Source organism: Scleropages formosus, chromosome 6, assembly GCF_900964775.1.
Source record: "Scleropages formosus chromosome 6, fSclFor1.1, whole genome shotgun sequence".
In the NCBI taxonomy this organism is placed as follows: Eukaryota; Metazoa; Chordata; class Actinopteri; order Osteoglossiformes; family Osteoglossidae; genus Scleropages; species Scleropages formosus.
Genome location: NC_041811.1, coordinates 23,046,857 through 23,060,772, shown reverse-complemented (window position 1 = coordinate 23,060,772; position 13,916 = coordinate 23,046,857). Strand labels below are relative to the sequence as shown.

Genomic DNA, 13,916 nt, shown 5'->3' with positions numbered 1-13,916 from the left:
CAGCGGGTGGGTGGCAAAACCCATCAAAACCTTGTGGGTCAGGGAGCAAACGGACCCAAAACTGCCTTTTTCCATTCCAAAAGCCAAGTTCATCCCTCATGTCTTTATGACCAGGCAGGACTTCAACATACTTCCGTAAAAATTCTCGTATAGACTCCGCCGTAATAAAAGGGTTAAAAACGTGCACAGCCACTATGCGTTGGTTGTTAACCCAACGGTTCTCAACGTCGTAAAATTTCAATTAAGCTGGCAAAAGTGTCATATTTAAGCTAACGTAAAGCTAAAAGAAGAAATTGAGGAAACAAAAACTCCAGCTCACCCCGTGACAGCAGCGGTTATGCCACCCACTAGACACGCTTTAGGATTGCTGGGCTACCCAAAAGAAAATAAAAGCCTTTCAGAGGATAGAGGCTCACCCCATGCCAGCGGCAGACAAGCCACCTACTGGACATGCACCAGGATCACCCCTATCCTCTCTAAACTACACAGCAGCACCTTGTGGCAAGAATGATCTTAGCCAAAAGGCCGAGAAGCGAATTCAATAAATTATTCCAAGACACCATGCCAGCCTGCTTTGCCCCCAGGCTTTTCAGACCCTTCTTGAATATAGACAGAGTTTCCGCAGTTCTAAGTGACAGGGTAAGGTCATTCCACCACAACGGACCCAGAACCGAGAACCTCCAAGCTTTACCTTTCGTGCGTAGGACCACCAAGCGAGCAGAAGTAGATGAGTGAAGGGGCCTGGCTGGGGTGTAGCGTTGATTAAGTCTTGTTAATAGCTGGGAGCAGTTCTATTGATGCATTTGTACACAGTAACCAGGGTTATGAATTTGCTTCGGGCAGCTATAGGAAGCCAGTGTAGAGAAATGAGTAGAGAAGATACATGGGAACGCTTTGACAAATCAAACGCAACTCGTGCAGCAGCATTCTATAGAAGCTGCAGAGGTTTGTAAATTTACATTTATTCATTTAGCAGATGCTTTTGTCCAAAGCAATGTACATCTCAGCAAAAGTACAATTTATGCATTACATTACGAGAAAGAGATATAGTTGCAGACATGTGACTCAAGTAAACCTAGTTTGTTACCTTCCAGTTGCTGTACCAAGGTTCATCGTTCAAGTAGGTGCTTATGGCTCATGATGGCGCCGCGAACGGCCGCCTTGGTGTGGAGCTCCACAGTTGTTTTACTGTTTTTGTTAGTTTGCCCTGTCTTTAGTTATACTCCGACAATCAGTTTTACCAGGGAAGAACTGCTGAACATTCGGCAGTACACACCACCCGACATTTTACCAGTTTTCGATTATTCTGACGTTTTGCTGGACATTGTAGTCGGAGGTGCAGCGGTGCTACTCAAGCGCTCTAAGACGCGCAAGCGTGGAAAGCAAGCCGGCGCGCTTGTCAAGCTCCGAAAGCGCGGCTTTAGAACAGCGCTGCCTAGTATCCATCTGGCGAACCTCCGCTCCTTACCCAACAAATTGGACGAACTTTTCCTCCTGTCCCAAAGAAACAAGGACTTTTTAAACTCTGCTGCTCTGTGTTTCACGGAAACCTGGCTGAATGAAGCCATCCCGGACAGCGCACTACATCTGCCGGGCTTCCAGCTGTTCAGAGCGGATCGCGACGCGGAATCAGTGGGGAAATCACGTGGCGGTGGGACATGCTTCTACATCAACGAAAGGTGGTGTACAGATGTGACAGCGTTGAAGATGTGCTGTCCCGACCTGGAAGCGCTCTTCATCAACTGCAAGCCTTTCTACTCGCCGCGGGAGTTTTCCTCGTTCATCCTCGTGTTTACATTCCACCGCAAGCGTGCGTGAACACAGCGCTGCAACAGCTGGGCGACCAGATCACTGACACAGAGCAACAACATCCGGACTCTGTGATAATCATTCTTGGGGACTTTAATAAAGCAAATCTCTCCCGCGAACTGCCAAAATACAGACAGCATATTACATGTCCCACCAGCGACAGTAATATTTTGGACCACTGCTACACCACAGTAAAAGATGCATATCACTCTGTTCCACGGGCAGCTTTGGGGCTCTCTGATCACTGCCTGGTTCATCTTATACCGACCTACAGGCAGAAACTGAAATCGGCTAAACCTGTAATAAGGACTGTTAAAAGATGGACTGGGGAAGCAGAGCAAGACTTACAAGCCTGCTTCGAGTGCACCGATTGGAGTGTCTTTGAGGCTGCTGCTAGCGGTCTAGATGAGCTCACAGACTCTGTAACATCATATGTCAGTTTCTGCGAGGATATGTGCATCCCTACCAGGACTCGTTTAACATACAACAATGACAAACCGTGGTTCACTGCAAAACTCAGACAGCTTCGTCAGGCCAAAGAAGACGCCTACAAGAACGGGGACGGAGTCTTGTATAAACAGGCCAAAAACACACTGGCAAAAGAGATCAGAGTGGCTAAGAGAAACTACTCTGAAAAGCTGAAAAAACAGTTTTCAGCCAACGATCCTGCATCGGTGTGGAAAGGCCTGAAAGACATCACAAATTACAAGACACCACCCCCCAGCACCGTGTGAACTCAACAACTAGCCGACGATTTGAATGAGTTTTTTATTGCAGGTTTCATAAACCCTGTCTCACACCCATTCAGACCCTCTCTCCACAAATCAATTAACACCTTCAGTAACCCCCACCTTCCCCCCTCCTGCACCTTTGATCTGCGAAGGGGAGGTGCGTCGGGTCTTCGTCAAACAGAAGACAAGGAAAGCACCAGGCCCAGAGGGTGTCTCGCCGGCCTCCCTGAAAACCTGTGCTGACCAGCTGGCCCCTATCTTCACAAAGATCTTCAACAGATCACTGGAGATGTGCGAAGTTCCTTCCTGCTTCAAATGCTCCACCATCATCTCCATCCCAAAGAAACCCAAAATCACAGGACTTAATGACTACAGACCTGTCGCCCTAATGTCTGTGGTCATGAAGTCACTTGAAAAACTGGTGTTGGACTACCTGAAAGACATCACTGGACCCTTGCTGGACCCTCTGCAGTTTGCTTACCGAGCAAACAGGTCTGTGGATGATCCAGTCAACATGGGACTGCACTACATTCTGCAACATCTGGACAAACCAGGGACTTATGCGAGAATCCTGTTTGTGGACTTCAGCTCAGCCTTCAACACCATCATCCCACATCTCCTCCTGTCCAAATTAACCCAACTCTCTGTGCCCACCTCCATCTGTCAGTGGATCACCAACTTTCTGACAGACAGACAGGCAGCAGATAGAGAGGCTGGGAAAATTCTCATCCAATACTCGCACGATCAGTACTGGCGCCCCCCAGGGATGTGTGCTCTCCCCACTGCTCTTCTCCCACTGCTCTTCACCAACGACTGCACCGCAAAAGACCCCTCTGTCAAACTCCTGAAGTTTGCAGACGACACCACACTCATCGGCCTCATCCGGGATGGTTTGTCATGTATACAGTAAACAGTTCGTTACACCATACAATGAAATTCTTACTCTGTGAATCCTCTCAGCAGCCTATGACATAAATTAAGGACATAAGGAAAGTAAAACACAAGGCATAAATCACAAATTTACAAAAATTACTATTAGTGCAAAAATCCAAGAAACAAAGTTATACACATAAAGTGTGCAGTGTGCAACGTAAACATGAAAGGTGTACATGTGCAAAGTCCTGCAGAGGTAGATTGGGTCAATTCGCAGTTGAAAGGGGGTGTGTTTTTGTGTGCGCAAGGTATGCGGAGGTAGTCTGTGGTCTCTGGTGTTATTGGCGTTCTGGATGTGTATGTGTGTGTAGGAAGGATGAGGGGTAGTTGACACCTCTCAGGCTCAGAGGGTAATCTGTGTCTGCCCTGATGGGTGGAGAGGCAGCGGATGGACGTCGTTCACAATCTTGATGGCCTGTGGGTAAAAACTGTTTTTCAGCCTTGAGGTTCTGGCTTTAACACTCCTGTAGCATCTGCCTGATGGTAAGGGTGTGAAAAGGCTGTGCTGGGGATGACTATTGAAGTTGGAGATCCACTGACACAGGGATGGGGAAACTCCCAGGTCCTCCAACTTCGTTATGAGTTTGGAGGGAATTAAACTGTTGAATATTGCACTGTAATCTACAAACAGCAATTTTACATAATTCCCCCTCCCGGTGTCCAGATGGGTCAAAGCAGTGTGTAGGACGTATGAGATGGCATCTTCAGTAGAGTGATTGGGACAGTATGCAAACTGTAATACGTCCAGGGTGTCGCATAGTGAAGAGGTGATGAAGTCTCTGACCAGCCTTTCAAAGCACTTCATCATAACTGAGGTCAGAGCTGCTGGGCAATAGTCGTTGAGGCAGGCAGGCTGGGGTTTCTTCAGCTCAGGAACAATAATGGACTGCCGCAAGCATGGGGGTATTACCGACAAGGAAAGATGATCAGACTGTCCTAGATGGGGACAGGGCAGGGCGTCATATGCATTGTCCACATTTGTGTGAACATGGTCCAGTGCGTTCTTACTCCTGGTTGAGCATTTAACATTCTGACAGAATTTTGGAAAAACTGACCTGAGGTTTGCCTGATTAAAATCTCCTGCTACAATAAAGACTCCTTGCGGATGATGTTGATTGCTAATAGCCAAGCGTAGTAACTCAAGTGCTCATTTAGCATTAGCATGCAGTGGTATGTAGACTGAAATTACAAAAACCAGAGAGAATTCCCTAGGAAGATGGAAAGGCCTGCACTTCACCATAATGTATTCTAAATCAAGAGTAGAACTACAGTAGTAGTACATGTACTGCAGTACATAAAACTACATCAACATGTGCAATGTTTCCAAGAAAGGGTTCCATTTTCCACATAGTACGTGAAATGTATGTAAAAGTAGGACTCAGAAGTAGGTTCAGGAGGTTTATTTTTCCTAAGTTAAACATTAAAACTTACTGTGCATAAAAAGGTGATAGTGATTATGAAAATGAGAATTAAAAAGCTTCCTGAATATACCCTTGGAAAATCTTTAAAAGCACATGCTAATAATTCCTCTTTAAAGATATTTTTCTTTCTTGTGTTTATAAGCCTGTCGAATTAATGAAAAAAATAGAAATATTTATAACTCTTCTTTAATACTCAGGAGCAGAAATGTACACTGATCATGAACAGAAAACATGTGGAAAGTTCATTTAAGACATAGAAAGAAATTACTGATATAAATTTATTACAGCAGCATAAAATGAACCTAAAGCCCTGCCCAGAGGTAATGAAAGTCACCACAGTGAAAATTTTGTACAATATCATATTCACATATAGCCGTTTAGTTTCACTAATACTAAATTTAATTTTAATCACAGAAAAAAAACCTCATGTCACTGGAAAAATGTGCCATTTTTGTAACAAAAAAAATTAGTGCAAGTTTTTTCCATTAAGGACAAAAACAAATGTGGCGCATTACATAAATCACATTAATTTCTTAACATTAAGGAACAGACACACCTCGAAAGCCAGTTTTAGGGGTACACTATAGCCTGGTTCAGAACAAAGCAGCAGTCCTTCTACTTCATTCTTATTTGCTCTCACTCCATTCCTGAAGAATCTTCTCCGCTGCATTTAATGTGAAGTCCTCCTGCCATGGGAGAATGACAATGATTTTCACAGCCTAAAAAAAAAAACTCACACTTTCAGACCTGGGACCAGTATCCAGAGAGGTTTACCTTGGCAAAGCAGAATCTAATGTAGTTTGGAAAGTCTTTGCAGTGTTCGTGACTGTAGAAAGCAGAAACCGGTATGGTGGCTAAACGCTGTTGAAAAGGTAATTTAAAAAAAGGTTTTCGGTGTAAGCTTGAGAATGCAATTTAGAATAGCAATTGTATTTCATTTCAAAAACAATGTGTTAAATCTTTACACTTTATTCTTCACAGTAATATTGTTGACTTTTTAAATAATTCATTTTAAATTCTAATACACCCCCAAAAAAAGCAGTCAAATTCATATTTATTCATCAGCAACAGAAACTGTGGTTTGTTGTAACTGTTACTTTTAAATAATTAAGGTGGTCATAGATGATAAGAAACATACACTAGCCCAGCCCTTTAAAACCTTTGAAAAGAACAGAATATTGTGTGCAAATAATGTAAATCAAAACCTGCAAATGCATCCTAGTCTGTTTGTACTATATGCTTACCTTGTTTTTTATAAGCCACTTCACAAATCTGTGATCATAAGGTTCATCTTGCCCAGGTAAATCTGGCAGATTTGCCTCTGATACAAAAGAAAAAAGTACAGTTTTACTGCATATTATGCCAATACAATTTTGCACTGCAAAATTACATCTGACATTGTTTTTCTTAAGAGCTACTTTTTCTAATTTACAGCTTTTATAGCAGTACTAAGTTACGTAAATAGTGATATTTAAAAATATATATATATATATTAATACCAGAAGTCATATTTCTCATTTTATAATAAAATTCCTTCTAAGAAATAAAGTACTAGTCTATATGTAATTAATTTTCTGTAAAGACTATTGTATTGCTATAATAAAAAATTGCTTTACAAGCTTTTCAAAATATACACCATTTAATCACAGGTTTATGAATTCAGTACAATGGATTTTTGTGTGTTACATGGTAATTTTACTCCTTTTAAATGTGCACTGTGTAATTCTAAACGATACATAACTGACAATACAACCACACGAACTTACATAATACCCAACAACATGACTTCCACCCTCAGTTATTGGTTATTCAAGAAAACAGCAGTAAACCTAAAAAAAAAAAAAACACTAAGGGAATATTTAAAAAATGACAGAAAACAATACCTAACTATAACTATTGAGAGGGTGGCTGACTGACAGATCCCAACTGCCTGTGCCTGCCCTACTGAAATGATGAGGACCGGCTGCTGCAACTTAAGCAGCTATCAAAAGGACTTTAGAAGTAGCTGATCTGAGAAGTTGTGGAGAGAATAGTTTGGCTCTCTAAGGATAGGCCACATCTGGGATATGTGGGTCATTTCCCCTGGGTTTGGTTTGGTTATTGTGGGTTTTTTGTGGTGTAGGCATTTTCCCCACTTTGCTTTTGGTTTTTGTTTGTGAATAAATCTTGTTCTGTTGGAAAAACCTGCTTTACCGTGCCTCTATCCCACCCATGTGGCTGCCTCCATCCCACAACCGGCCACACTATCTACAGAAACAATTATGCTTAGTGCAAGGCAACACAACAGAACAATGTTGTCTCATGCTTACAATCTCAGCCAATCACAGCCATGAATTAAATGTCAATATAATGTCACAAATGAAATAAATTCATAATAATGAATTTATTTAGCTACAGCATCAGATCAGGGTGAGCACCCTTCTCAAAAGGTACTACAGCAGGAGAAGGGACATGAACCTGGCTGCTTTGATTTCTTATAGAAACAAACCATAAACATGTAATTATTAATTCATTCACATAAATTGTTGTAACACACCAACTTCTTTCAAGGAGCAAGACTGAGAATAACTTCAATCTGCACACCAGACATTTAATAATGCTTTTTACAAAAACAAAGACTGGTAATGGACAAGACATGCTGCCTGGGTCAGTCATATATACAAATTTATTAATATGAATACCTTTGTGGTACTGTAAATAAAACCTTAATCTTGCAAACAAACATTTGTTAGTAACTTCAGTCTAGTGTACCATGTATTTTGTCTCTCACACTGCACTTGTGAGGTGGACTCTGGATCATTGTAACCCTGGATTACACACTTGGTTATTGATGAGAGTGAATTAACAGATAACAGTGAACAACAAGTTAAAATAACTTCTTAAAAATATTAGAAAATGTTGGTGTTATTGTCAAGCATAAAACTGCATTTTTTAAATTTTAAGTAGCATTTTTCATTCAGGAACTGATTGTATTTTTTCCCTAAAGAAATAATATTTCATCAGAATGGGAATTTGCCTAACAGGATAATTTCATGGGACATCAACCCCCCTTAAGTGAGGGATTGGTTGAAGTACTTACTTATGGCTGAAATATCTGCCATCATGAAGTAGCCTCCCTCGGGAATAATGGGCTGCAGGCCAACACTTTTGAGGCACTGAGCCAGTTTCTGACGTTTCACTTGCAGATTTGCGGGAAGCTGTATGAAGTAGCTTTCTGGCTTCCCAAACTGCTCAAATTCCCTCTGAAATCCATGTGCTACTGCCTCCTTTAAACCACAAGAATAATTTGACACTGAGTAAGCAAGAAAAAGGTATATCTCCCACTGTGCTTGTGTTCCATATACACACACACACACACACACACACACACACACACACACATTACTACAACCTACCGGAAAAAACATTTAATAAAATTTAAAAATAAAATAAAAAAAAGAGCAAATTAAAAACTTAGGTTGCATTCCAGTTCACGAAGTTGCCTTTAAGAAAAACAGCTGAACCAAAAAAAAAAAAAAAAAAACACACACACCACCTGAAGAACACGACAAAATGTTAACTTTTAATATGTTAATTTCAATAACAAACGCAAAGCAAAATGAGGAACAAATTGGAAGCGGTTTAAGAAATCACAGTCCCTGATTTACCTGAGCAGCAGTAGGACAGTGGTACACAGAGTTCTGATGAACAGTTCTTAGATGCTTCAGGATGTGTGTGGAGCCTATAGCCCACCCAACCTATACAGAGAGTTGGTAGGTCATACAAAGGCAGCATTCGCAGAAATGAGTGACATCAGCCCAAAGACAGTTCTCCCAGTACATAACGCACCTTCCATCCTGTCGCACTGAATGTTTTACCAGCACTCCCAATGGTAATGGTTCGCTCCCACATCCCAGGAAGGCTGGCTGCATTGACACGCCAATTGAAGGAATATTGTTATTGTGCTACAAAGATATTGATGAAACCAACACTTGACTTGAGTTTTCCCAAACAGTTTTATGAAATCATGCAGTTCAGTGATAAACTATACCAGCAAACTTAAACCAGAACTTCAGAACACAACCGGGACCAGAAGTCCATTTGTAACTTGAACTGTTCATATGTCCATCCACAGCATCTCAATCTGTAAAATCTTAGTGAGGAATTAAGCTGTGTAATTATTTACAGGTCAAGTTCTGTTAATTTGCTGTAAGCCTTTTATTTATTGTACTTTCATCGACAGCTCATATAATGCAGTCTCTCAGTATTCCTCTCTCCTGCACAAACTGGCTGTGATATTGGATCCACATGGACAGGATATCAGTCCGTTGCAGGACTTATTTTTCCATCTTAACGTGAAGCCTCATAAAAATCTGCTTTAAAATTTATTTTTAATATATCATAATCTTTTGCATACTGATTGCATGTCCCATTCAAGACTGAAGACAACAAAACTGGTAGATTAGACTCACTAATAAACATTTGTCAGCATCTAGTGACTTTCATAAAAGTGCAATAATAGGCATGAACCTCAATTTTCAGGGGAGCTGCTGTAAAAGTCTTGGATACAGCTCATAATACATAAAGAAATAAACTAAATGGCACAAGGTACAAGTGTAACGGTGCGTTAAATGAGCTTCGGCATGCAATTAAGGCTCTCTGAAACCGGAAATATAATTGGCTGAATTACAGTTAGCACATTACCTCAAGTCTACATTGTTTTTAAAACATTTATTGATTACATGTTAAGCAAATTGATCCAAATCACATTTTCAAGCCAGATAATGCAATACAGTACTTCTAGGAAAGCTTGTGTCCGTCTTGCTTGATCTCAAACATCAATGCGTTTTACAAACGTTTGAAGAAGTCCTCACCTATTTTTATATGCTTTGCACCGTTGTAGGTGAGCCACTCGTATACCTCATCGCTGATACACAACACATCATGCTTGATGCACAGGTCAGAAATCACCTGCAGCTCTTCCCGGTTGAAGACCTGTCAAGGAACTGATATGAAAATTACTCCATCAGCACTGTAAACCTGGTAACATGCCATGTTTTGGAATGGTTATCACCTTCCCCAAGGGGTTATTTGGTGTATTCAGGATGATGGCTTTCGTGTGTGATGTGAATTTACTGGCCAGCTCCCCAGGAGACAAAACCCAGTCTGCACTGGTTTCACATTTATCCTTCTTCTGAAATATGGAATATACAGGTTAACGTCATTTCCATCCAGTAATTTGAAGTAAGACTTTAGAGTAAAGAGTTTAAAACATTTTAAAATTTACAATGAGTCAAATTTCATTGGAAAATTAACATCCTTTTTTTTAAAAAAAAAAAAATAAAATAAATAAATAAATAAAAATAAAAAAATCTGAACTTACTGGTCTTAAAGGGACATAGACACACTTTCCTCCAGCCATTTTCACCATTGGTTGATAACAGTCAAAAAACGGTTCAATAATTATCACCTACAAAACGACAAATTCAAAACAGCAGGTAGGTGCAACTCATTGTTTGTAATATAACTTTGGATAATGCGCATAACTCAATATAATGCAAGCAATACCTCATCGCCATCGTCGATCAGAGCCTGAAACGTGCAGAACAGAGCCTGATACGCACCAACGGTAACCAAGATATCATCTAATGGATCTATGTCCCGACCCACAATCCTCCCAAAGAACTTGGCCAGAATCTTCACAAGAGGAGGGTGACCCTGCGGGTGTGCGACACCAGACCAGATCAAATACAAGTCCTGTCGCAAGAACTTAAAGGTACTCATACCTCATTTTACCATATCCAATTGTACGTATTTAAACAGTAACTGAAAACAGAAAATTAAACGGAAGAGAGAGACAGGTGTGCGCCACTTACAAAAGCCCGAGTGTATTGATGAAGAGCAAATCCCCCACTCACAGCTTTACAGAACGCTTCTTGAACAAAGCTGGGAGGAGGGAAGTCAGGGAAGCCCTGACCAAGGTTTACAGCCTTATACTCCGCAGCCAACTGAGTGAATTCCACCCTGTTGAAAGAGAAAGCACTCTCAAAAGGAAAATACTAACATACTCATATTAAGGTTTTGACCTCCACTGTTATGAAACCATCTGGTTTTTCTATTAACTAGTTCTGCAATATAACAGCACTACAGGAGGAGAAGGCAGCCATTCCCTCTTGGACTTCCACAAATCTTTTCTGTTGCAGCCTTAGTTTAGATTTTTCTCTTTCACTTTCTACCCTTTTTCTTCATCTTGATATTTGTTTACCATTGATTTGTCTTTGTTTTCGTACTTAAACTTTCACCTGCCTTTATTTTTTATTAATTTCACCTGTCACATGTCTGTATTTTTTAAGTTAAAGAATAAATCAAAAATATTTTTCCAGTATTAACAGGAATAAAACAGAACTTTGTACTGGTGTTAATAAAGCAGAATGAAGTCTATTAAACCATACAGTTTTCTATAATTTTATTTAAATGACAAAAAAGAAAAATCTATCACCTGAAAAAACAGAGTTCAAACTACAGTGAAACTGAAATTAAAAACATCAAAAAGTTGCCTAAATCCTTAAAAAAAGTTTTTTCTTCAGGTTCCCTGGTGAAAATTGTCAATTCAAGTGATTGTGGTGGTCTGGGAGAGATCAAGAAAAGAAACTGCATGTTGCAGCAGTTAAACATTAAATGTTGAAGTAACTGTGGTCATGGTTAATGAGGGGAATGACTAAAAATGTCAAATTTTAAACCGCATGTCAAGAAGGGTCAAAAGGAGATGGAAACCATTAATGCAGGAAGCATATTTTATCAGCAGTGAAATAATTTCAGGACGCATAACAGAATGGAGTCCCAAAAGGCTTGATGACTAAATTTGTTCCAAACTGATTAATCCCTGATCTGTGTTTTCTACCTGCCAAAATGTACAAAGCCAAGAAATGTGAGCTATGAAATGCTCCGAGACAATTATTTCTACTTTCCCAGTGGTCAAACATACAGTATGTGGTGGCGCTGAGAACCACCGCAGGTTCGAATCCCCCCTCCTGCAATAATAGCGCTGGCCAAGCTACCGTAATCACACACAACTGCGCCAGTGGAAAAAAAATGCCCAGCTGCACAAACGGGTAACTATCAAAACTATAGGTAACTCTGAAGCAAAACGTTAGCTAAACGAATAATGTAAACGCAGAGGGGAGAAAAAAGTGGTGTGAAGTGTCCAACGGGCACACTGTTGGTCAAGTATTCCTACTGTGAGTTCTGTAGCCGGACCACCAGCCGTCTATCAGGTCACTGTATTATACCTACGTGCTGCACCCCAAATATTTCCGACGACACGAAACTTAAAGAAATCACGCTCGTCGTAATTACCATACATTCTTGTCGATCCCTTCAATTCTGCGAGCATGAAGCTGCCGGGACATCGCAGCCTAAACACAAAGAGCAAACAATAGTTGATGAAATGAATGACAAAATAAATGAATGCATGCGCAGCAACGCACTGACTGACACGGTCTCTTTAAATTGAAGAGTCGCTCTAGAGCACGTTAAAACTAAAGCAATAAAATGTATTAAGAGTAATGCCACATACGGCGCTTGTGTGAAGTTGAGAAACTCTGGCTCTTCTGAAACACCTTAAAGCCCCATCTGAGAATATTCTCAACGTAAGTGAGATCTTGTCACTCCTCCTTGCCCCGAGGAAAAATAACGAGCATCGCCATCGGCTTGAACATGTAAACAGAGCAAACGAGTCGAATGTGTGTTGACCGTCGGCTTCAGCAATCATGTGGTCACAGGAGAAGCGCACTAAAGGGCAAACAGCATAAAACGCCATGTATGTTATACGTACCGAATACGGAAAAGAACACAGAGTTGTACTTACTTTTCCTTATTCTCACGGCACCTGCTCAACTGCACAACACTGAATGACGGACAGAGAGCTGCGGCCGCTCGATAATACGACGACAAACAAGAGCACCTTGGCTTGGTCTGCAGCGGGCAACTTCCTGTAGGGGGCGGTGCTCGCGCCTTCTCGTGTCCTTCGCAGGGCCTGGAGAGTGGCGAGGATCGCCTTAAGCGGCGCGTCTCTCTGATCCGTGTGCGCGCGCACTCACGCATACTTAGGTCTCCATTTTCCGATCATCCAGCGTTGTCGGTAACTGTACCAAGCCAGTATATACGGTTAATCTTTGACTTGCTGTTTTTGGTAATGTCTATTCTTTTATATGTCGGCATGGCGCACATATGCGGTGGCTAAAACAGAACTATGCTATTGCGCAGACGCGTGGAAATTGCCGCTTAGTGCTCAAGCTCGGCTCCGGACAGACACTGACCTGGCTGGGCTCACGTAGGGCTCTGTTGAACACTGTCGACCAAAACTTCGTGTGTTACCTTTCAGCGTAAATGACGTGTTCGACAAGGTAAATGTTGGGTTCTTCTGATGCCGCCATTGCGGACATGACATGAGTAACACCTATTAATTTAAACAGATTTATTGGAAAGAGCCACACGCAAACTTGTAGAATACACCAAATTCTGTGTCCTTCCTACCTCTATATGAAAAATCTTTAAACCCAAATCACAACATCTAAATCACAATATAAATAGTAACTCAACTTTAAAGTAACGAATGCCATTACATCAGTACTACTACAACTGGGGGGGGTGGGTTGGACCGGGTCTTGCTCGCCGGTGGGTCTGGGGTTCGAGTCCCGCTTGGGGTGCCTTGCGACGGACTGGTGTCCCGTCCTGGGTGTGTCCCCTCCCGCGCCAGCCTTTTGCCATCTGTTGCTGTGTAGATTGCAGGTATTTTTACTGAAACTACCTGTAAAGATTCTTTCTCATGTTCAGAAATACACGCGTAGAGCCGATTTCGGATTTAAGGCGGACAGCGGGGTCCATTCAACATTCATGGCGCGTTATAAACGAGTCCGCGTTATAACGAGTTTCCCGGCGTTTTTGCGAAAGGCTGAACAAAGTTTAACTCCAGTTTGCTGAGAGAACATTAACGTCAGTAAAAGCAATCGTCCGTACACATGAGGGAAAATAAGTGACACAT

At 41.4% G+C, this 13,916-nt stretch overlaps 1 protein-coding gene across 4 annotated transcripts; it reads right to left on the bottom strand.

Annotated features, from left to right (window-relative positions):
• Positions 1–3,795: 3,795 nt before the first annotated feature.
• LOC108927271 (kynurenine--oxoglutarate transaminase 1-like) lies at positions 3,796–13,503 on the bottom strand. 4 transcript variants are annotated; one of them, XM_029252796.1, is made up of 14 exons: positions 12,741–13,497; positions 12,450–12,582; positions 12,230–12,288; positions 10,750–10,897; positions 10,442–10,591; positions 10,257–10,343; positions 9,948–10,067; positions 9,748–9,868; positions 8,723–8,799; positions 8,542–8,631; positions 7,974–8,160; positions 6,139–6,215; positions 5,669–5,755; positions 3,796–5,580 (listed from the first exon to the last, which is right to left on the bottom strand). In XM_029252796.1, the coding sequence occupies exons 1-14, from the start codon at positions 12,974–12,976 to the stop codon at positions 5,521–5,523; spliced, it is 1,632 nt and encodes a 543-aa protein (XP_029108629.1). In that variant the 5' UTR covers positions 12,977–13,497; the 3' UTR covers positions 3,796–5,520. The 4 variants fall into 4 exon arrangements, with proteins under 4 accessions (XP_029108629.1, XP_029108630.1, XP_029108632.1 ...); XM_029252797.1 differs by lacking the exon at positions 5,669–5,755 and having other exon boundaries at positions 3,796–5,613; positions 12,741–13,499; XM_029252799.1 differs by lacking the exon at positions 12,450–12,582 and having other exon boundaries at positions 12,741–13,496.
• Between the last annotated feature and the right edge of the window lie 413 nt (positions 13,504–13,916).